Source organism: Aythya ferina, assembly GCF_964211825.1.
Source record: "Aythya ferina genome assembly, chromosome: 20".
In the NCBI taxonomy this organism is placed as follows: domain Eukaryota; kingdom Metazoa; phylum Chordata; class Aves; order Anseriformes; family Anatidae; genus Aythya; species Aythya ferina.
Genome location: NC_140318.1, coordinates 7,922,885 through 7,945,116, shown reverse-complemented (window position 1 = coordinate 7,945,116; position 22,232 = coordinate 7,922,885). Strand labels below are relative to the sequence as shown.

General features: G+C 48.3%; 1 protein-coding gene across 9 annotated transcripts; it reads left to right on the top strand.

Moving 5' to 3' along the window:
• The first annotated feature begins 2,814 nt into the window (after positions 1 to 2,814).
• On the top strand, positions 2,815 to 19,529 carry LOC311421604 (CMP-N-acetylneuraminate-beta-galactosamide-alpha-2,3-sialyltransferase 4-like). Of its 9 annotated transcripts, XR_014684921.1 has the most exons (12): positions 2,825 to 2,937; positions 10,352 to 10,448; positions 12,558 to 12,612; positions 13,302 to 13,358; positions 14,044 to 14,171; positions 14,792 to 14,855; positions 15,627 to 15,722; positions 16,290 to 16,482; positions 16,812 to 16,940; positions 18,401 to 18,547; positions 18,877 to 19,058; positions 19,261 to 19,529. XR_014684921.1 is itself a non-coding variant. In XM_084493650.1 (11 exons), the coding sequence occupies exons 1-11, from the start codon at positions 2,887 to 2,889 to the stop codon at positions 18,982 to 18,984; spliced, it is 1,125 nt and encodes a 374-aa protein (XP_084349776.1). In that variant the 5' UTR covers positions 2,815 to 2,886; the 3' UTR covers positions 18,985 to 19,529. The 9 variants fall into 9 exon arrangements, 7 of the variants coding, with proteins under 7 accessions (XP_084349776.1, XP_084349778.1, XP_084349780.1 ...); XM_084493650.1 differs by having other exon boundaries at positions 2,815 to 2,937; positions 18,877 to 19,529; XM_084493652.1 differs by having other exon boundaries at positions 2,825 to 2,941; positions 18,877 to 19,529.
• Positions 19,530 to 22,232: the final 2,703 nt, after the last annotated feature.

Below are 22,232 nucleotides of genomic sequence, written 5' to 3'. Positions count from 1 at the left end.
ATTTCTCTTTGCAAAGTTGGAAAATGATGGTGGTGGCCGTCTGATGCAGCTGCTCTGGAAAAGGAATGGCACAAAAACCAAGCTCCTCCGCTGAAGTTATATGGATTACTTACAGAACTTAAAAAATACATCCCTGTACCCATATCAATTTATTCCCATTCCTCTTGCACCTGAGTAAATCCTCTAAATACACAGGCAAGCAAACTGCCTGGCCAAAAACCTCCTTTAACTGTAGCCTGTTCTAGTGGGCTTTATTGCAAACACAGTTATGTTTGTTTTGATGGTTTTCTTTGTTTGATTAACTTTCTAAGTCCTGTTATTGAAACATTTTAATTACAAGAATCACAAGGTTTCACTAAAGCAAATACAAACTTTTAGCCATCGTATTTGTGAAGAAAAACCCTCCAAAGAGTTCTAAAGGCTCAGGAAAAAAAAAATAAAAATAAAAATCTGAAACCCTGAAGAAAAGACGAGGAAGCAAGCATTTATCATGGTTTATTATTTTTAAGTTGGTCTCATGATTTGAAGTGGTGACGCTCTGCAGTGGCGTGACCGAACCTACACTATTCATCTGGACTGGGGGAACACGCAGGGAAGTTTGGCAGACGCAAGTGGGTGGCTGGCAGCTTGCATGCGGAGCCTTCGTGCTTCCTCCTCTGCCTCTCCTTGCAGTGGGTGGGGAGCACGGGCTCCAGCAGACATCCACGGTGGGACTGAACATTTGTAGTTGGGTGGCAATGTCCAGTAGGTAGCACAGGACGTGCAACTTAGCTAAAAAAGCTCACTTCACCAAGAGATTTCTGGCACAGCCTTCAAGCTCTGTCTGCTCCAGCGGTTTGATTCAGCCCTCCTGCAGCCATCCTGTGTAAATATGCTAAACAAAAGCTCCCACTTGTAGGGGAAGGGCTTAACCCGCTTTCAAGAGGGGTCAGTGCAATTAAGAGCAGAGCCTGTCGTTGCCAGGAGCTGGTCTGTGATGGCAAACTGCTGCTTCAGACCTCCCCCAGCCCTGCTGGCATGGGTTTGCTCTAGGGCAAAGCAGGATTTCCCTCAGCTCCTGTGCAAAGTCTCTGAAGCACAGAAGGATGTTTTCCTATGCACCAAAGCACATTGCTCTCCTAAGGGCTGGTTGCTTTGGCACAGGGATAAGATGAAATCAAAGGCCTCTACTTTTGTGTCAGACAGCTCTTTTCCCCATTAACTCTAGATCTGTCTTCTACAGATGGTGTTTAAAGAGAAGTTTGCTCCATTGATCCTGCCTAATATCTCTTTGAATCTTTTGAATGGAAAACATCCCCTTATCTCTAATCAAAGCTGTGTTTTTATCTGCCTCTGGGCCAAAACATTGCAACAGGCTTGGCCCTTACAGGACGACTGGATGCTGAGCAGAGAGGGGCTGCCTGCTGCCCTTCCAGGCATGGGGACAACCTGAAAACCAGCCTGTTCCCGCTGTGCCACCGGCTGCAGGCTTTTTGGGTACGCAAGGGGTAATTAGAAAGCAGCAATCCAGGAACTTTTAGCTAGGTGGTAGCTGATTGCAGCATAGCAAGTCTGAAGAGGAATCTCTTTCCCATCTACTAAAATAGACACCACCGCCAGCAAAAAATTGGGAAGTGTGACTCAAAGCGGGGGAAGGAAGAGGGATAGGGCTGATGGGTAGCTAGACACCCACATCAGGAGAGCATCTAAGCAAAACTGCTTGCATCCTACCGTTGTCAACGTGATTTCAAATTAAGCATATGCTTAAGTAGAGAAGGTACCGAGAGAATAGTTAGTCGTAGGAAGTTTTTGGCTCACGGCAGTAGAAGACACATTAAGAGTGTTCTTGGGATGGACAGTCTCGGTACCCTTTCTACCACTGTGCTTTTCTATTAAGCTTTAGCAAAGACCATGAGGTTAAATAGACTCTGCTTTTCTTTCTCTCTTGTTGCCCAGAATCAGCCCTGGGGACTGGCCTGAGGGCATCCCTTGCCCTTGACTCCTTGCCAGGAGTGCCTAGCAGGAAACCTTCCTCCAGATGGAGCAGGCTAGGAGAGGTAATGAAATGCAAAGAGGAAAGAAATGAAAACATATGGATATCTCTAATTTTGCTTATGTTTTTGATGTCATTTAGGCCACCATAAAATGCAAGGAAAATATTATGATTCCACTCTAATAACTTTTTACATCCATTTGCACTGGCATAAATTTCTTCTGAGTAGAATTTCTGTCAAAATCTAGTTTAGGCAAATTCTTTATTTTATTGTTTGATTGAAAAGAACCTACTTTCTCCCAGATACATTTTTTTCATTAAAAAGTAATAATGGAACATGGCTAGCCAAAGCCATGTATTATAGTGAATGTAGAGATCTACAGTGTTTGAGAAAAACAGGAATATTGGGCACTGAGGTAGACACATTTCCAGAGCTATTTATAACAGTTTCAGCTTAAATACTTTGGTTCTTTGTTAGCTTTCTTAAAAAATCAAAATTTCTGTGGAAAAACTTTGACAGGAGGGCTTTGGCTGAGTTTCTCCAAGGGAACACTGTCCCCTCCAGCTCTCTACTGCCATCCCATTTCAGCTCTCCACTTCTCCACTGGGTTTTATGAAACCAAGCGCTGGCTCATGCTGGTGGTGGGTGGTGAATCACACCTTTACCTCCTTGCTTCCGGGGGAAATTTGGCTGAGGCCGCGGCAGATAAACAGCCTGAAAAAAAAAAAAAAAAAAAAAAAAAAAAAAGCTTACCAGAAAAAGCAAATTCCCTCCCCTGTTTGCGTTGGATGGCAAACTTTTATCACTTCCAGGGATTTTATCAAGATGCCTGGAGTCACAAAGCAGCCAGTTTGGGAGTCGTGCAAAATGGCTGGCACTGGAGGTAGGGGCTGAAAGCAGTGGAAGGAGCAGGATGACTTTCCTTGGCCTCTCTGGGGCTGCAACTTGCTTCCAGAGGACCCGTGTAGGTACAAACTCCTGTGCTGCAATCCAAGCTGGGGACAGGGACATGGACCAGGGTCTGCAGTGCCCGAGGTGGGCAGGGAACATAGAGCAGGGCCTGTGCAGCACAGGGCTGAGAACCAACACCATGGGCTTACAGAGGCCGGCCTGTGGTTAGCTGTCATTTTTTTGGGGGTGAAAGCCACTGTGACTAACACAGCCTGGCTGGGAGCTGGCTGGGGAGGGAGGGAAGGCTGGCAATGTGCCAAAAGTCCCCCCTCCTAACCCCAAAGTTTTCAAGTTCCTGCAGTCCAGCCTGCAGCACGAGGGTTCAGCAGCAAGGGAAGTGTAAGCAAGGAGATTTCGGCAGGGCAGGCCAGCACTTCGGTAGGGAGGCCTGCTGTGTGACTGCCAGGTTGAGGGGTCAAGGAGGAGAAAGCAGGGCCAGGACCTTGGGCAGGTATGGTACGAGTGGCCCAGCATCCCTGGGGACAGGGCTGTAGTGAAGAAGGGGGGCAGCCCCTCTGGGTGGGCACCACCAGACCCCGGCGCTCCTTGTCTGAGGGGTGTTTGTCACAGATGGCTGAAGCAAGCAGGAGGGTGTGCCCCTTTCCCAGGGAGACAAACAGCCATAAGGCATTTAAAATGTCCTCTGCTGTGGGGTTTCTCCCCATGTCACCCCAAAGCCCAAGGCCCGGCTGTTACTGCCCCTCATACCCCGCTGCAGGGTGCTCTGGAGTGAGGACGCCCCACGGGCCGAGCTCCTCTGTCACACTGACAGCAGCCCCTGTCCCCATGTAACACCAGGCCTTATTTTCCTCCTTTTCCCCACAGAAAAGCCATTTCAGGCCATGGTTATTATAGCACTTGGTTTTATAACCCAGACCCCAGCATGGCTAGCCAGCAGTGTGTACCCCATTGCTCATCTTGTCTGCTGTCAGACTGCTTCACTTTCCTCCCTCTGGTGATTTATTTTGTTTTGTTTTGGTATTTTATTTTTATTTTATTTTATTTTATTTATTTTATTTTATTTATTTTATTTTATTTTTATTTATTTTATTTTATTTTATTTTATTTTATTTTATATTTTATTTTATTTTAATCTTATTTTACTCTATTTTATTTTTCTTTTTCCTGTGAGTGCAAGAGCCAGAAGCAAAGGCAGTGAAGCCAGGAGTGCCCTTTGCTGCCGCTGTGCCTGTGCCAGCAGTGAAGCTGATCACAGTGACTGCTTTTTGGCCCCACATACAGGCTGCACCCTGCTGTGTGGGGCCCAAGGAGCTGTGACAGGCTTTTCCTCTCTTCTCTCTCCAGTCCTTTCCTCCCGGTCTGTCTTCCCAGGGACTTAGCTGGGACAGTCTCTGCCCTAGGACATGGTGTGGACAGGCAGGCAGAGAGAGCTGTGAGGGCACCGGAGGGTGAACTGGGGCCTTGTGGTGTGCACATCATCCCCTCTGCTTGCATCAGCCATGTCAGGCTGTGCTGCAGGCAGGGGAGATGTGGGAAAGCATGTGCATACCCTGGGGCTCCGAGAGCCAGCCTCTCTCCCTGGGCCTGACAGTTCATGTGGATCCTTCCTCTCCCTCCTGTCCTGCAGGGCTTCTGCCCAGAGCTCTTGGGTTAGCTCATTTTTCCCATGCAGCAGTTCGTATTTTATCTTGCAGAGTAACTTGGGTCTTGGTTAGGCTCCAGGGCCTGTCTGTGCATCTTGCTGCTGTTCTGAGGCTTGGGGAGGGGGGAAGAAAGCTGCAGAGGGCAGTGTGAATTGCTAAAGCTTTGGGCTGGCAAACTGACACCAGATCAATGGCAGAAAACATGAGGGCTGAAGGAGGGTTGCATTTGGAGTTGTGCCCTGGAGGGGAATGGAAAGAAGTGGCAGCAAGAGCCGTGTGGGGAGACAGGACCCATGCTGGCCACAAAGGGGATGCAAAGTGTTCTGGTTCCACAGAGACAAGGCTGCAGCACCCCAAGGTGCCTTTTCTGAATGAGAAGCCAGACCAGAGCAAGCTAAACACAGTGATGCCAGTGGCCCCAGTGCTGCCAGCCATGTGCTCTGCCCTCCCCACGCTGTGCACAGCTCCTCCATCCCCAGCTCTGCTGCTGGATGTCCTCTTCCCAGGTCCCCTGAGGTGGCCGGACACCACGCTGTGCGTGTTGCTTGCTGCTGCCGTCACTGATCGGGGCACTTTGCAGCTCTCACCCTAGGCGCTGTCAAAGCATCATGATGCCATTTGCTGGTGTTGTTAATGAGCACTCTCTCCCATGGACTCGCTTAACAGTGTGGCACGGTGCCCGCTGACAGCGGCCGAGGACCTGCCTCAGCTGGAAAAGGGCTTTTTAAGCAGAGAGAAGGCCTTGCTGGGACATCTGTAGGATGGGGAATTTTCCAGGTGAAACAGAGGGCAAAATCCCCATTTTCCACTCCATGGCTCCTTTGCTGGCAGATCCTTTGCTATTCCCCTCTGAGATCTTGGTAGCCTTGTGAGATGTTGGGCTGATTTCAGGCCCGTGCTGAAGGGCACTGAGATTGCTGAAGCATTTGGTCTGGAGCTTTCACCCACACTTTGTAGCACAGCCATGCTGGGGCTCAGAGACCTCCCTGGGAAAAGGGGCAGGTCCTGCCTGCCTCCCTTCTCCCCAGCCCCATGAAATTCTTTGTAGGTTTTCTCTACAGCTCCTGAAAAGTAATGCAAAGACAGCAGGAGAAAAATGAAGCCCAAGTTGATGTAGGGTGGATGTGGCTGCTCTCCTGTCTCTGTGCATGGATGACCGCAGGGAACGAGAGCCTGTTTAGGGTGGGTGCACTCCACTGGTGAGGTGTTCCCTGCAAAATCCCCAATTAATGCATCTGAGGGTCCTCCAAGTTCCTCCTTCCCCACTTTACAAAGTCTTCCCTTTAAGGTCACCGTAAGCAGTGGCAAGCTGAAGTAAGGCTGTGGCAGCTGTGGCACCTCCTGGTCTCATCCTGAGCTACGACACAGCCACTGAGCTGACTTTCTGTGGCACGGGGTGGTCCAGAGAGCAGCATGGTGCAGGGCTCTTCTGTGACCACTTCTTGGTGCCCGTGCACACGTGGAGGTGGTGGCCACAGGACATCCCGCTCCTGGGGGGTCAGTGCTGGGAGCCAGGACCCCGGGGACACCCAGGGTTTTGCTCACAGGTTCCTCTGCCTCCTTGGCCTCTGCGAGTTTGGGCATCCAGGAGGTGCTGCAGTGCATACCTAAAGCACAGGATGGCACTGCAGGAGCGCAAAACAGCCTCGGCCTCTTCTGCAGCTCAGCTGGGCTTTTAACCCCTCCGAGGAGGCAAAGCTGCTGCAAGTGCGGTGGTTTTCTAGGGACGAGGTGTGGAGGGAAGCTTGGGGGGTGATGAAGCCCACTGCTGAACCCAGCTAGGGCAAAGCCTTGTGCCCGAGCTGCTGGCTGCCTCCAAGGCATCGCCCATCTCCCTGGGACAGGAGTTGCTGAGTGCATGCGGTGCTGCACCGTGGGCCAGAGCACATTTGTGAGCTGGCACCTCCCAAAACGCAGGGTGGATTTGTGCAGTGGCTCCTCACAGCTGCACGGGGGCAAGTTCCTGGTCTTGGCATGCCCGAGGCCATTCCCCTTCTCTGCAGAGACCCAACGAAATCTTCCCCAGAGAGACCAGCTGTGCCTGACCAGGTGGCAAGACAGATGTAGGGCTAATTTGGGCAGCAGCACCTGGATGCCAGCACACACCAAACGCATTCACCCGGGTGCACTGAAGAGCTTGCCCCGGCCCTCAGCTCACTCAGATCCTGTCGCTGCCACGTCTGGCTTCACCTCCTGAGCTCACGCAGGCAGAGAGATGGGCTCCAGATATGTGCTGGTCGGAAGCGAGCCCTGGTGCAGGTCTTGCATGATAATATCCCGCTGGCTGGCACCTGGGCCTTGGAACAGGGCGAGCGCATTTGTTAGTTTGCTGGCTCCTGAAGCTGCCGGTCCTCTCGCCAAAATCCAGGGAGAGCTGCAGAGACGAACAGAAAGGCTGCAACAGCATTTCCATGTAGCACATGCTTTCTCCTGAAATAATCCCTGCAGGAGAGAAACTCTGCTTAAAATATTTGGATGTGACAATCGTGGTAGTTAGCTGTTGTTTGTAGATGAACTGAAAATGTATAAATGCGGCAAGTTCTGCCCAAATTATTGCCAGATTGTGTGGGTATGTAGAAGTGTGATCTTCATAGAGGTTGGCTTGAATTATCTGATGGACTCAAGGTGGATGGCTCTGCTTTTCCTCCTGTTGTCATCCCCATAGGAAAAAGTTCTTTTTAGCACTTCTCCATAAGTAACAAGACACACATCCAGGAGAAAAAGCACAAAATCAGGAGCAGGGGAGAACACTCTTCCACGTAAGGAGAGGGGTGGAGGGGCTTGGTCTCTGCAGCTTGTGTCCATCTCTCTGGATGGAGCACTCCTTGCTTGATATCTCCCTGTTTTAAATGCAGCTGATTGATTTTCTTTCTCTTTCTCCTTTTGTGCCTGTTTATTTTAATAAAGATAGATTTTTTTTTTTTTTGAAACCTGAAGCAAAATGTTCTGCTGTCTCCACCCACCCCCCTGGCACTAAGCGCTGATGGGTATTTCAGTGGTTATAATTTGATTTCTGCCTCTCCTGCTGGGCTGATGTGAGAGAAACAACATTTAGAGAAGTAGATTTAAAAAAAAAAAAATTTGGAGCAGGGGAGGCAGAGGCTGGGAGTGGTGTGGGAAGAGGGAAAGAGAATCAAGGAGAATGCACTCTCATTTTCTAGGCCATTTTTTTTTCAAGTTCGCAATCTCTGATGGACCAAAATCCCAGTATAGCTCAACTAATCAATCGCTCTCTGAAGAATAGAAAATGCCTCATCTCTTTAGGTATTTCTGTGTTATTCTTGGCCTGCTGCAGTGACTCATCGGAGCTGCTCTGTGCCAACGATTTTGGGCTCGTAGCCCCTTTGAGAGGTAGAGAGTTCTGATAATTCCATTTTGCAAGCGGAGAAACTGAGGCATGGAGTAGTAAATTGGGTCCTTCCCCTTCAGATCATGCATGTGGCGAGGACAGTGTGTGGAGAAGGCGTTAAGGGCTGATTTCTGAACCTGGGATTCAATCAGCACACATAATCCAGATGCATTTTCCGCAGCACTCAGCTCCTTACACTTAGACAAAACGAGGTTTTCACTAGTGCTTAGCAGTCAGCCCATCTCCAGTGATAATATTGAGCAGCAGCTTTTCAAAAGAACTCAGCAACTCCTCAACTCTTGGAGTTTCTTAGGGAAAAGCTCCTGCTTTTAGCTAACAGGAACGTTTTTTTCTTTGCTAAAAATCTGACCCTTCAGTTCTAGGCACAGAATTAAAAACTCGATCATCATTTTTTTTTTTCCTATTTTTAAAAAGAGAAGCATCCTTCTTTTCATTTTTTTTTCTTTTTTTCTTCTTGATTTTCCTGGTTTCTAGGGACATGATTAGTGAGTGCTTGTGTGCATATCTGAAGTTAATAGCTTTTCTAAATATTTTTTCCTCCTCTAAAATACATATCGAGATTGTCTGCAGCAGTTTGCATTTCCTGCTGTGGAGACAAATACCTTAATTAGAATGGAAAGGAGGAAAAAAAATCACACAGAAGAAGAAAACATCTCTGTGAAAAGAAACCTGAAAGGCTTGAGAGAAGTAGAAACGGGCAAATGAAGCCTCCTGGCAGGCAGGAGGCATCTTGCAGAAACAAGGGTGTATGCACATAGTCTTTGGGGATTGTTTTGCAGAGGGGGTGCTGCTGGAAGCCGGGCTGGGTGCAGAAGCTGTTGCCTTTCTGCCAAGCAATGAGAGCTGTTCTCAAATTGCTCATCCTTGACCTCCTGCAGCTCCTGCTCTGATCTGTCTGCAGGACTTGGTTTCAATGATCGAGTCTTGAGAACAGGAGGGACAGGGGATGTTCTTTTGCTGTCGTAACTGCCTTGGACATGTGTTTTTCCTTCACTTTAGAGTGAGGGTTTACATAAATCCTATGCGGTTGCTGTAGTTCATTGTGGGACTCTTTGTACCTGCTGGCCCTCCCGTGGTTTTAGCATGCACTGGGGAAAGCACAGCAGAAGAAGGCAGCAAGAAATGCCTACTTATACCAGGTTGGTATTAACTCTGAGGACAAATGAGAGGGACGGGAAGCTGCAAGTACAAAATTGTTGCTCAGACCTGAAGATTTGCTCCTTGAGTCTAGTTAGAGGTGAAAGTACTGCATCTAGTTTCGTCTGCAAAGTTTGACAGAGCAGGAGAAAAGGTGACCGTATTTATAACCGAGAGCACAGTGTAAGTCTGCAACGTTTGCCTGCAGGGAAATGGGGTAAGAGACCTCTTGCCTTCCTTATATTTTTAAGCAAAAACGTCAGCCCGCAAAGGGCACACATTCAGCCCACTCCCACCTCCACAGTAGGTCTGCAGCCAGAAAAGATGAGCTGGCTCTCTCTACGCCCCTGACTTAAGGTCTTTCTGGGAAAAACTCCCAATCCTCTTCCCCTAACAGGCATCCATCCACCCAGAAAAAGACCCTGCTGTCCCAAAGCACAGCAGGCTGCCAGGGCTTCCTATTTATGGCCAGCTCTGATGCGCTTCACGTGCTGCCCATAGCTGGGGGAGCACCCAGACCTCCCTGACATCGTCCAGGAGAGCAGCAGCTGCCAGCCCTCAGTTTCAGAGGGCAGCCTTGCTCCAGATGAGTGGCAGCCAGCAGAAGGGTCTGCTTGGGTGGATTAATCAGCCTTGCAAAGGTCTTTTTCCAGGCCAGGGGATGGGGGGAAGAAGGTGGACCGAGAGCATCGCAGACTGCCTCCCTGCTGCCGAGCTCGGATTTGTATCCAGCTCATTGAGGATAATTAGATGATCACCATCAGATGGGGAAGCTGAGCGCTCACTTTCTGCACCATCCCTCCAAGAGAGGAGCACATTATTCCTGTTTCTCACCAGCCTGAACCACCAATTGTCTACGTGAGCTGCGGTGCTGTCCCTATATAATTAAGGCTGTCAGTCAAACCCCGACACCTAAACACTACCAACTCCACGGCTTAGGAGGATTGATCACAGGACTTTATTGGCAGTCAAAGCAGCACTTTGTGGGCTCTCTTTTCCTTTGTCAGAGGAACAAACTGTGGGGCCGTGAGAAGGGAAGGTGGGTAGGTGCCTCCTCTGCCTGCTTACTGGGCACGCAGCCGTGATGCCAGGTCCTGTGCAGGGGAGGGATGAGCTGCACTGATCCTGAGCAGTGTTTGCAGGGGCCTTGAGGCCAGCAGGCAGAGCACGGGGAGCACCAGTGCTATGTGGACAGAGGCACAGAGTCAGCAAGTCTAGGCTTACGGGACAGGCACACAGCCTGCCTGTCTCTGCAGAAGCGCCAGATGAAAGCTCCCCAGCCTCATTTGACTGATGTTGTCTCTACTTTTTTGCAGGGTGTGTATGGAGACAGCATGAATGCCAGATCTGTAGCAGGAAGACTTCTCTTTGTCCTTTTCCAGTGGAAAAGGCTGGTGATCTTGCTCTGTGTGGGTAAGAAAACCCCAATTTTTACTGAACTTTGCTGTTTCCCAGCCATCCCTCACCCTTGTGTCCCCCTGCACTATGCCTTGCTGGGCCGGGACTGTATAGAGGGAGGGTCCCCTCCTGGCCATGGATGTCTTCATTGAAGAGACCCCCAAAATGGGATAAGCCAGAAGATAGGAGGAAAGGAGACAAATTTCCATAAATCCAACACACACTGCCCTGTGTCCCAAAAGACTGAGATGAGGGGGATCTGTGCATTCCCAGTGCGTAGGGATGTCCCACCATGTGCAGTTCCCTGTGCAACAGCTTTGCTTTCCTGTGCATGAGCCTTGCACTCATATTTGTCACTAGAAAAGTGTTTTTTTTGTTTCTTTTGTTTTGTTTTGTTTTGTTTTTAATTTTTTTTTCCCAAGAGATTCTTTAGCTATGATTCTTTTGGGTGAATTTTCAGAAAATCAAGTTATCTTGGATGTCTCAGGGGGTGTGGTGAGTAGAAAAGCATCTAAAAGGTGACTTTTTTCCCAAAGTACAGAAATCCTTCTGTTATTGTGAAGAAGTGTAGAACAGCTGGGTGTTAACTTCATGAATTCTCCCCTGTATTAATATATGTTAATATTTAAAAACCTCAGAGCAAGGCAAGCCTCCTGTCTGGTATGTGTGTACAGGGCTGCGGGAGGCTAGAGCAGGGTTAACGTGCTTCTGTGATAACCGAATGAGATTCCTGGGACGGGGGAGGTCTAGCAGTCACCTTCTGATAAATGCCACTGCAATCTTTGCAGAATTAGGGTCCAGAGGTGGGTGTTTACCTGCATTGTGTGTATGTGTGTAGCAACCCAGAAATTAATCGGCTGATGAAAGCCTCTGTGTGGTATGTGCAGGAGGTCCAGGGGAGACCCACTGGTACGATGCCTGTACGAGTGTATGTAACTGCTTCTGATCTCCCTCCAAGGGAAAGCAAACAAATTCTAATTTCATACCATCATTGAAAGGCCAGTTGTTTGTCACAGAAAAAAATCACTGCTGCTTAATGGCCAAGATGCAACCATTGTCATTTTCATAAAAAAGAAAGAGCCATCGTGGCGCACAGTAATGTAACGACTATTTTGTCGTACGATGTGGGAAGTGCTGAGGAAAGTCAAATTAAAAGTCTTTATCTCCAATCTGAATGGCCTCTTTGCTAATGGTTAAAAAACAAACAAAAAACCCACAAAGAAACAGCAAAAACAACTAACGCTGGAAAATCCTTATCCTTACGTGCCAACACCAGCACACCAGCAGCTCCATGAAGCCAGCAGGAGGAGCTAGGCACGCTGATGGGCTGGGTGAGGGGACAGACCTCTGGGCCTCTCCCAGATCAGACACCCTCAGGGGCAAATCCTTCCCATTCCTCAGGCCCTTAGAGCTGCAGCAGTGCCTGGAGTGTCAATTCCCTCACATTTCCTGCTTTGGGTCATGTCACCAGAAGGGTGCACATGACGGAGAAGTCTTTCCCTGCTGCATCCACGGTCCCAAATTCATGCAGGGCACTCAGGGCAAGCCAGGCTTGTGCTCTGGATCAGCACAGTACCTTGCTTAAGGTGAAGAGCAGCTCAGACAAGCTGTGGTCCGTGTTACTAAACTGCTCCCAGCTAATCTTTTGTCTGGCAAGAACCTGCTGATTTCAGCGCTGGAAGCAGCCCTGGTTGGGACTGGAGGATTTCTCCTGCATGTGCATTTCTTCTTACTGCTGCGAGCCTTTGCTGTCCTCAGCTTTCTGGATTTTGTACCCAAGCATCACAGAGTGAGTTGTGGCTGCATTGTGCTGCCTGTCTGGGGGATAATGGATTGCTCTGTGCAGCAGGAGCTGTTTGAATGCGCTCGTGGTCCTCGGGTTCACTACCAGAAGGCCTATTAATTTTTGCTAGCAAGGGCCTAAATCAAATACAGCCACTTGGAGGCTCCAAACTCTGAAACAGGGTCTGGTCTGCTCGACTGCAGATCTGACAGCTGCAGGGACCCAGGAGATGCTGTTGTGGGGGGAGAGGTCCCGTGGGCTGCATGGTGGCTGGTTGTAGCTGTCGTGCTGTGGCTGTGCAGCTGATCTACCTGTGTCTGCCTCTCCATTGCCTTCTGCAGGTCTGTGCATGAAGGAGCTGTACTATTTGATGAACACACTTGAAAGTGATGTTGAGTAAGTTAACTTCTTCCTTTTTCTGACCTCAGTGCTGCTGTGGTCTGGGCTAACTGTGGGTGAACAGTTCATTATTGTGGAAAGTAGCTGCCACAGTAAAACCTGGGCTAAGAAACAGCTCCCCCAGTAAGGTCTGAATCTTTGGGGACTTGGAGGGCTGTGTTCTGCTGGGCAGGGCAGAGCAGATGGAAAAGTAGCAGGATGAAACAGCATTGGTGAGCCTGGAGATAGCTTACCTAGACCACAGCAGAGATTCCCCAGTGTTGATGGTCACTGCCACAGTAACTTGTGGCTGTCCCACAGTGCTCCTCATTGAGTGCCTCCATGCGGAGTGAAGAACAAGGCTTACCTGAGGCCAATGATTTCCTAAAACTCAAGCTGTTCCAGGCCCTGAGCAGCTTGACCTAACTTTGGCATTATCTCTCCAGAGGTCTTTTTCCATCTAAATTCCCCTGTGTTTCTGTTGAGCAGACAAGGAGGCCTTTACATGCTCTTTGGAGGGGACCTGTTCATGGACAGCAATGGTTCATGAGCTGGGAGACAGGACAACATAGTCAGGAGCTCAAAACCCTCCATTTGTAGACATCGTTAAGAGACCTCGTGAACTACCACTTGTTCTCAGGCAGTAATCTAAGGTTTGAGAGCCTTCAGGAAGGGCTGGTAGGAAATTAACCTTGTTCCTTTTACAGGAGGCATGTTGGTGCTTGCCAGAGACGTTTCATGTGGAGAAAGCCTTTTCTTGGAAGGTTTGTTAGCTGTATCTCATTTGTTTGGGGAATTTTGGTGAGAGATCAGTCAGTGTCTTGGTGACTACTGCCTGGTGGAGACTGGCATTTTGGGGTTTATGTGCAGATACGCAGGAAGGAAATAGAAGTAAGCTCAGCTAACTCTTGCACAATTGTATCTTGGCCCCATAATAAGAGGCCAGAAGGGTGATGCAATGCAGAAAGTGTGAGTAAAATGTCCACGCAGAGAGGAAGAGGTAAGAACTGTTAAATAGGTCAGTGTGCAGTCAGGCTTTGTCATGGGTGTTTTGAGCTTTGTCATGAAGTGAATGAGTAAATGAAATTGGTAACTGGAATTCTCTCCCTCTCTCCTCTGGATAAACAACGAAACAATGAGTAAGCATTCCTCAAACTAGTACAGAGAGAGGAATGACTGAAAAAAGAGAGAAGCTGGGGGTCCAGAACTGCAGAGGAAATGAAATTTTTCTGTCACTGCTGCTCAGAAGATGGGTTAGAAACCGCGAGCAGTAAGGACTGGATTTTAAAAATGTGGGCCATTTCTGGGAAGTACTTCAGGATAGCTCAGCAGCTTTCCAAGGCTCTTCATTATTCAGCCTGCTTCAGCTGCCCTAGTCCTTGTGTCTGACACTGCTGTGACTGCTCCACTTGTCCATGAGCTGCTGCCTCTCTGATTCTCTCCTGTTAGGTCTGAATCTCACTGGAAGCCTTTCCTGACCAGCAAATCCTTATACTTGCTCATGGACAGGCCTTTCAGACGGAAGGCTGAAGAAGTTCTGTGGTTCCATGAACTTCCTTTTGGGCTGAAGAGTTCAGGTATTGCAGTGCTCTGCCCTCAGTGTTGTGGATGGACACGGAGTGGCTGGAGATCCTCCCTCTCCCTGGCAGCCTCAAGTGCTGCAAAGGAGACAGAAATACTGGGTGTCAGCGTGCACCAGGGGCAATCAGGGCTGACTGGATGAAAGTCAGCCCTGAGAAAAGGACTTAGTCCATCATAGTAGTCATGAAAGAAGGGGAGCAGTGCTTTAACTACAGGCTCTAGCTGTGCAGGGAGGGATGGGAAGTGGAAAACTGAGAGAAATACTCCTGTGGATAGAGTAGGAGCCACTGCAGAAGTTATTAAATGCCATTGGAAAGAGGATACTGAGTGGACTTGTACTTGTTGCCGTTTTCAGTGTGAGGTACTACAGACCAGCTTCAATTGCTGGTAGTGCTGATCACAAAGTGCATGTCCTTCATGTGAAAGAAATGCCCAGTGTGGACAGTGTTGGGCAGGTGGAGGTGGCGAGCAGTGTTTATGTAGGCTGTCCCATGTAAACTGTCCTGGCACTTTACATGGGGATGGAACCCCAAAAGAAAAAAGAGAGTTAGCCTGTTGTCAGTGGTGGGGCCATGATTTTCCTCTGAAGTTGACTCTTCAACTTCTTCTTTTCTAGTTCTCTTTGCTTTTAACACGTTGCAGCTTCTTCCAGAGCAGGAGCTGCCTGGATCCTTTGGCCGGTATGATGGCTGGGCTGGAGATGGGTGTTGGGGGCACAGGTCTGTCAGGGAAGTGATAGATGGGTTGAGAGCCCTGGTTTCTGCAGCTTTCCTAAGTTCTCTCTCTTAGTGCTCAACTTCACAGTCCTTTCTGCCTCTCACTCCTGCTACTCTTCATCTCCTCTCTCAGTAGGCTTCTCTTTCTCTCCCTTTTAAATGTACCCTTTCAAGCAGTTCTCGTACTGATGAACTTAAGCTGCTAGCTCCCAGCTTCCTCCCTTTAACTTCTGTCATACCCAGAGTTCTTTTCTCAGTGTTGCCCTGTCCCATCTATTTCACTTACTTTAACTCCATCCCAAGCATGACAGACTGGAAAGCTGGGTGAATCCCTCAGTTCTGCCTGCCCACATTCAGGGGGAGCTGGAAGCAAAGTAAGCTGTCTGTGGCAGCTGCTGGCAAGCACTTTCATTTAGGTCCTTCTTTCCTCTAATTCATTAGATGAATTTTTCTGTGATATCTCATTCTCCCTCTCCCCAGTGCACTGCATGCCACAAGCAGAGGTCCACCCCCATAGCTACTGGTCTACTGGGTAAAGCCCAGCATACCAGGTATCTGGTATCGTATGCTATCTGGCTAGGAAACAGCCAGAGTCCTACTAGTCAGGGATTCTCTCCTCTGATGTCGCCCCAGGAGTTAATTGAGGACATCAAAAAGGCCCTCAGGGATGCTGATTTAACCTGGTGGAGATGCTAGTCAGAGGATTTTATCTCTTGCAATCTATTCTTCTACCAGCTTATGGTGCCAAAGGTGCATTGTGGTTGGCAATGGCCACTCCATCCATGGACAGCGCTTTGGGAATTTGATTGACTCTCACCATGTTATCATCAGGTACCGAGTCCATACTGAAACCTTAACAATTAAGCAGAGCCCAAGGATTGACAATGTGTATGTAGCTTTAGCTTTCTCACCTGGGAAACATCTAGGATCCTGCAGCTCAAGTAATCAAATAACTTTTTTGGAGTTCATGGTTAAGCACAGACACTGCAGGAGCCAGAAACTGTACTGCTCACTCACAGGTGTTGTACCTGGGACTGGAGAGCCACCTCCAGCTCAGTGCAGTGGTGGGCAATCCCAATCTTTGTCTGCATTTTAATTTTACATGCAGATTTAGTCTGACTTAAGCAAGTAATTTAATGTGCTTCATGTCCCTATCTGAAAAATAGTGGTTGTCTGCCACTGCCATCTTTTTAGTGCAAAGGAGGAACTATTGGGATGTCTAGTGGGGTGGCCCTTTCTGTGGAACCAGGCTGCTGGGTTGGGCCATGAGATGTGTTGGTGCCCTCATGTGAGTTCATATGGCCAGTCTGGTATCTGACAGCACACAGCTACATCCGTGGTTGGGAATAGGTGGTAATGAAACTGGACCAGTCCTACCCTTCTGTCTTTGATTCTCAGATTAAATGATGCTCCAGTTAGAGAGTACAAGAAAGATGTGGGTGAGAGAACCAGCATCCGTCTCTTCTTCCCTGAGTCTGCTCTGCCCAACCCTTTAGAAAACAATGATGATGATACACTGATGGTGTTTGTCCCATTCAAGCCTTCTGATTTCCTCTGGCTGAGGGAAGTGTTGCTGAAAACAAGGAACAAGGTGAGAAGTCTTTAATGAGGGGAGGTTGAAACTAGGTTATTTGTAGTGACATATTCAATAGCTCTAATAATCATGTATCTTTCAAATATTTAATGAGCTGCACCAGGCACCTGAGACCTTATTTTTCACTAATTAGAAAGACCCCAGTCACAGCTAGATTGCATATGGGTGCATGGGAATGAGCGGAAAAGACCAGGAGATACTTTCTTCCTCCAAGTTCTCAGTCCTCTGAGCATCAACCCAGAGCAACAGACCGCAGCTAACTTTCTCCTGGCATGATCTGCTGTTCATGGATGTGCCATGAGGACCTCTCTTTTTTTCTTCTGCAGACGAAGGTGGGATTTTGGCACCAGCCCCCACAGCAGTGGAATGGGAACATCTCTCAGCTACGTATTCTCAACCCATATGTCACCTACGAAGCAACATACAAACTGCTGCAGCTGAATGCATCAAGTAGGGTATGATATCGTGCTGGAGAGCAAACAGATGACCATCAGTGTTCTGTGTCTTCCCTAATACCTTACTGCTTCAGCACTACACAAGGGGAAGGAAAACCTAGTCACTAGATCAGCCAGTCCCTTCCCCTAGTAAATGCAGTCTTTCCCTATAGCATGGTGATTCAAGTTTTGAGCCCTGCTTCTACAAGGAAAAGGAAGATTTTTCCCCACCTGTCACAACTGTGCAGCATTACTCTAATTCCAATCTGCCCTGTAATCCCTTGCCATTTTGCATTCAAGTGACTTTTCAGAGTTGAATTTCTGGCCATAGTTCTAGACCTTAAGACACCTGCTTCTCTGGCGACTAGCAGCTTTGTCATACAAGCCCTTTCATACATCTTCCTGTGCTTTCCCTGTCTAGACCATTACTGATAATTAGCTAGCATAAAATGTGAGGAATTTTGGTTGGCTTTCCTTAAAACATTCAGTTCTTACAGATCTCTGGCCTGAGGCTGGCTGTTATGCCCACTGCTTCTGGAACGCAAATTTCCCCTTCGCTGCACGATGGAGGATTACTTCATTAATGAATCTAATGATACTTTGTCTTCAGTCCTGATGATCTTTGTGATGGTGCTGTGGAATCTTTAATTAACTTTAAGCCTGCTGGGCACCACCAGGATGTTTATAATCTGCAACAAAGGCAGGAGAAGCTTGAAGGTCTGGTGTGGTGAAATAACCTTGTCCAAGGTCACACACTGACTCTTAGCTAGGCTGAGATTAGATACCAAGTCTCCTGCCTGCTGAAGCAATGCTGTAAAAAAGGACATTTCCCTACTAAACTGTTTGGAAAGTGCAAAGTGGGACAATCCAGATAAGGGGTGCTAAGTGCTAGGGTGAGCTTGGGGAACCAGGCAGTATGTTCAGCTGCTCGCAAGCGTGGTGGCTGTTCTGCACAGCCACAAGGCTTTTAAGGTCACGGTTTGTACATGGTCATGTTAGCTTTATGTGAGCAGAGGGCAGTTTTGTAGCACACAGGCCAGGGACAGGAATTTAATGCATGGATTAGAAGTAAGGATTCACACGAGGGCCTCCAGCAGGGAACACACACACAGAGGCACTTGGAAAAGAAAGAGATGCAGGGACTTTGTCCAGGCTCTGTAATGGAAGTGGCCTTATTAAAAAGTGTGCTGGTTCCTTCCATCCAAAAGCTTTCTGATTTCCATGGAGCTCCGTGCTTTATCATTTCAGAGGTTTTACAGTCCTGAGCCCTCATCTTCTGCAGCACCTTCTCAAAAGATGTTCCTTGTTTGAGTTCGGGGAGTGTTGTCCAGGCATTTGTCCTGTTTCATTTACGTATATTTTCTTGCTACGTGGAATATGTGGAAGCTATTGGTCCCAGCTGAAAAGGTGTTGCTAGTGTCGGTTTTGTAATAGTATGAGTTTGAAATGCTAAACAGATGTTCTCTCTTTTCCCTTCCCAGAGATATGCCACCATGGGAATCATTGCTTTGAACTTAGCCCTCCATATATGCCAGGAGGTCAATATTGCAGGCTTTGGTTACCCCGGCAACCATGACAATACTGCACCAATACATTATTACAATACAGGTCGCTCACGGAAAGAAGAGGTAGAAAATGCTTCCACTTCAAACTGAGGTGTTCTCCATAGGGAAGCCTACTGGCAAAAGCCGGGACTAAAGGAGCTGTGAGCTCTGGTAGCTGTCACTGGTGTTACTTGTGGAAATTCCTGCTGGGGTGTCCTGGGGAAGGTGCTAGGACATGGTTTGCTCCCAGAGAGCAGCTTGAGAACAGATGCTGGCTCCTTTGTGGTGCCTGTCATCTGGCCTAGTTTGGGGAAGAGGGTGCAAATTGGGTCAGGCAGGATCCAGTGCTTTTGGGGGAGGATGAGAGGCACTGTAAGGAATAATCTGTAACTTTGGCTCTCTTGTCCTTGCAGCTCATTCAGTATAATCTCACAGCTGAGGGGAACTGGCTGCTGAAGATGATTGAGAGGGGAGTGATTGCTGACCTAGCCAGCCCTGCCTTTCAGGCCCAGAACCGCTGAGAAAAGGCCGTGATGCTTGCTGTCCCCATCCTGACAACCCTGGTGATCCCAGCTGGATTTTACCCTTGTTCCAGGTTGTTCTGAGCATGTGACAGCATGTCCTGCCCCACATGGGATGGGAGATGAATCCTCCAAATTCAGAGCACTTGTGCTTTCCTCTGTTGGCCTCTGGCTTCCATTGCTGCCTGCTGCACTGGAGGATGAGCAGTATTACACAACCCTTCTTCCTTAAGTAATCCCTTCCTGGTTTGTAAACAACTATCCTTTGCTCACCAGGTTACTTGTGGAAAGCACCAGACTGAGATGCTAAGCTGGTCTGCAGCCCCTGAGAAAGGGAGTGGTGAGAGTGCAGTGCCTACCTTGAGGTTTCAAACTGCTTCCTACACAGATTGGAGTGAGAGAGAGTTGTACCTACCCATCGCCATGGAAAAGGACTGAACACTCAGAAATTTCAGTGTCTTGCTGATTGTTGGCAAATGTTAATGTCTTCAGGAGTTGTTTCTTTTATTGTTCTGTTTGAGAATAAATGCACTTCTCGTTTCAAAGCGTTGGCACTGTCTTGTGGGAGGGGGATTCCCCATGCAGACAGGTGAGAACTACCTTAGAATCACCTCTGAGATCTTTTTATGGCTCCATGACCCCATGCAGTCTCTTTTTTCCCTCCCAGCGTTCTGACCCAAGCTTTGCATGTCTCTTCCAGTTTGTTCTGAGCATGGAGCCACCCTGCCAAGTCTACTTTGTGTGCTAAAGATCTTCCACATTTAAGAAACCCCTTTAAAACCTCACCTATTTGTGGCTGGCTCATCTCCACATCTCACAGGTCTCATGACCACCTCTGTGGCCACATCTTCTCATCCTCTACAGCTTCCTTCCAGGAAGCAGCTGTGTCATATTTCCCCGTCTTTACTGCTTTATTCCTGGCCTTTTATCATTGTGGGTTCACCTCAGTTGATGCTTTACCAAAATGTTGCCTCTACCTGGAGAAAGAACCTACGGCATGACGTTAAACTAATGGTGATGTTGGCAGGACCCCTTTGTTGCAGCCTCTTCAGCCAGGTGCTCACTGAGAAGGTTCCTTCTGCATAGCTGTTTAGAAACAAGCTCTAAGAGTGGGGTTGGGTCAATTTAGATCAAGCTGTACGTGTCTTACAGCAGCAGCATTTGGGGTGTGGGAGCATTATAACTGCTAACTATTTCTATGGGAAACGAAGCTTCTGCTTCCCATTTCCTTCCTCCCCCTGCTTTCACTGTGCTCAGGCTTTCAGGGTACTTCCCATGCTATTCTGGGCACTTCTTTTCTTGGGTAACTTATTTTTCAGTATCTCAGGCCTGAAGGCTTTTGATAATGTCTTCTGCAAAAAGTTGATCCACTTTATGTTGTTCCTGCTGCTATTGCCTTTTGTCCAGCTTGGTTCCTGCTCCACTAGAGCTGAAATGGTTTTGCCCTGGTCAGTGCATGCAGCTCATGGCCAAAGGAATGCTGACAAATCTCCCCCAAAGCTGTCTTGTCCCAGGAGCCTGGTGCAAGAACAGGAGGCCCCAGTCCAGCTCAGTTTGAGGAAGGTCACCTGAAGGCTAAAAGGGGATGACCTGGTCTTGCACGTGCAGACAGAACTGAACTGATCTTGGGAGGAAAAAGCTGCTTCAGTAAGTTCCTCTTCATGGGCTGAACACTGGCTTTAGGTTATGGTCTGTATGCAAGTAAGTCTTTACTCTCTACCTAGCACATCATAGCCACACAGGTTCTGCTTTGTTTCAGAAATACAGTGTTCCTAAATGGATACAAATATGCACGTGGATCTGGCTCAAGCAGGGTTTCAGAAGTTACTGCTTTGTAAGCAATGGCAGTGGGCTCTCGACTATATGGATAATTAATACTCTGTGTTCTTCTCCTGTTAGAGTAAAATGGCATAAAAAATTTAACATCTGAGAGCTGATATATAAAGCATGCTACCAGCTAACCCCAGGAGGTAGCTTACATTTTCTCTCAAGGTAATGCACACAAGAACTTTGCCATAGCTTGCAGGAGCTGCGTCTGCACTTTCCGACGCAGTCATTGCAACATTTTCCTGTCATGTACCGACAAGCCAGTGTAGTGAAACCATAAACACGAGGCTCAAGAGTCTCAGCGCTGGTCACTGCCTGTGGCAGCGCTCTTCATGCTTGCAGCAAGCAGGTCTGCTGCACACATTTTTGTTCTTGTGTCTAAGAGCTGCCTGGTTTTCCCTCAAAACAGGGTTCTGTAATCTCTCCAGGTGACTACAGATCATTAGAGCTGCCTCTTGATCAGTCTTTCACAAGAGTGTTAGGAGAGGTTTTGCTTTTAACCATGCTTCGGTGGTGGCACTGAACGCCCAAATCTACCTGTCCTGTGCCCAGTTTAGAAAGCCTGAGGTGTGCAGTCCTCTGTGTCCTACCCACATTTTGTGCCTGGCAGTCCGAATAAATCCGTGCCCTACCGCAGACTCATTATTGTCAAGGGAACTGGGGTAAAGGAGGTGAAATAAGAAGGATAAAGCAAAGCCACGGTAATACAGAACATATGTAAATTAGGCTACCAGACACCATAATAAGGATGTAATGAAGGGGGAAAGAAAAGGAAAATGAGTCCTATTGTTGCTAGAGGAGCAAAAGCTAGCACCCTCCTCAGGGCTGCAGGAAGGCAATTATTCTGCTTCCCAGCACGGTGCATTTCATGCCAAGGCACCGTGAACATCCTCTTGTCAGTGCTGACAGTGCATCCCCGGCTCTGTGGCCAGCTGAGGGGTGCCCGTGGTTCAGCCGAGGCAGCAGGGCAGGGAGCTGTGGGGCGGCGTGGTGCCAGCCTGCCTCCCCCACGGGACAAGGGAGCTCCCCCATCACTCGCTGCCTGTCCACCAGCACTTGGTGAGTGAATCCAGACACCTCCACCATCCGTGTGAAACCCTTCCAAGCATTTAGATGAAACACTGACTTCAGTAAAATGTAGGGCTCCTATATGACCTGACATAGTCCATATGGAGTACCTGCCACAGATAGTGACTGCCTTGACACTGATTAATCACTTCCTCTAGTCATATATTCGTCCCTGAACACCTGACACAGTTCTTCCCTAATAGCTTTTGCATAGTTCTGGAGTATTCATATGACCTTGGCTTTGGGGAATAACCCATCTGATGACACACATTACCTACTTCAATGTAGGCTTGGATGCTTTTGATCAAACTAACTTGGACAGGAGCTTTTGGATTTGTTTCCTTCCCTTGTGT

What these genes read in the sequence shown, in the direction of transcription:
- LOC311421604 (XM_084493650.1), top strand. Translation starts at nt 2,887, where the DNA reads ATGACTTTCCTTGGCCTCTCTGGGGCTGCAACTTGCTTCCAGAGGACC. An exon ending in GGTGATCTTGCTCTGTGTGG is followed by an intron (nt 10,449 to 12,557) that starts GTAAGAAAACCC and finishes TGCCTTCTGCAG; the next exon opens with GTCTGTGCATGAAGGAGCTG. An exon ending in AGAAAGCCTTTTCTTGGAAG is followed by an intron (nt 13,359 to 14,043) that starts GTTTGTTAGCTG and finishes CTCTCCTGTTAG; the next exon opens with GTCTGAATCTCACTGGAAGC.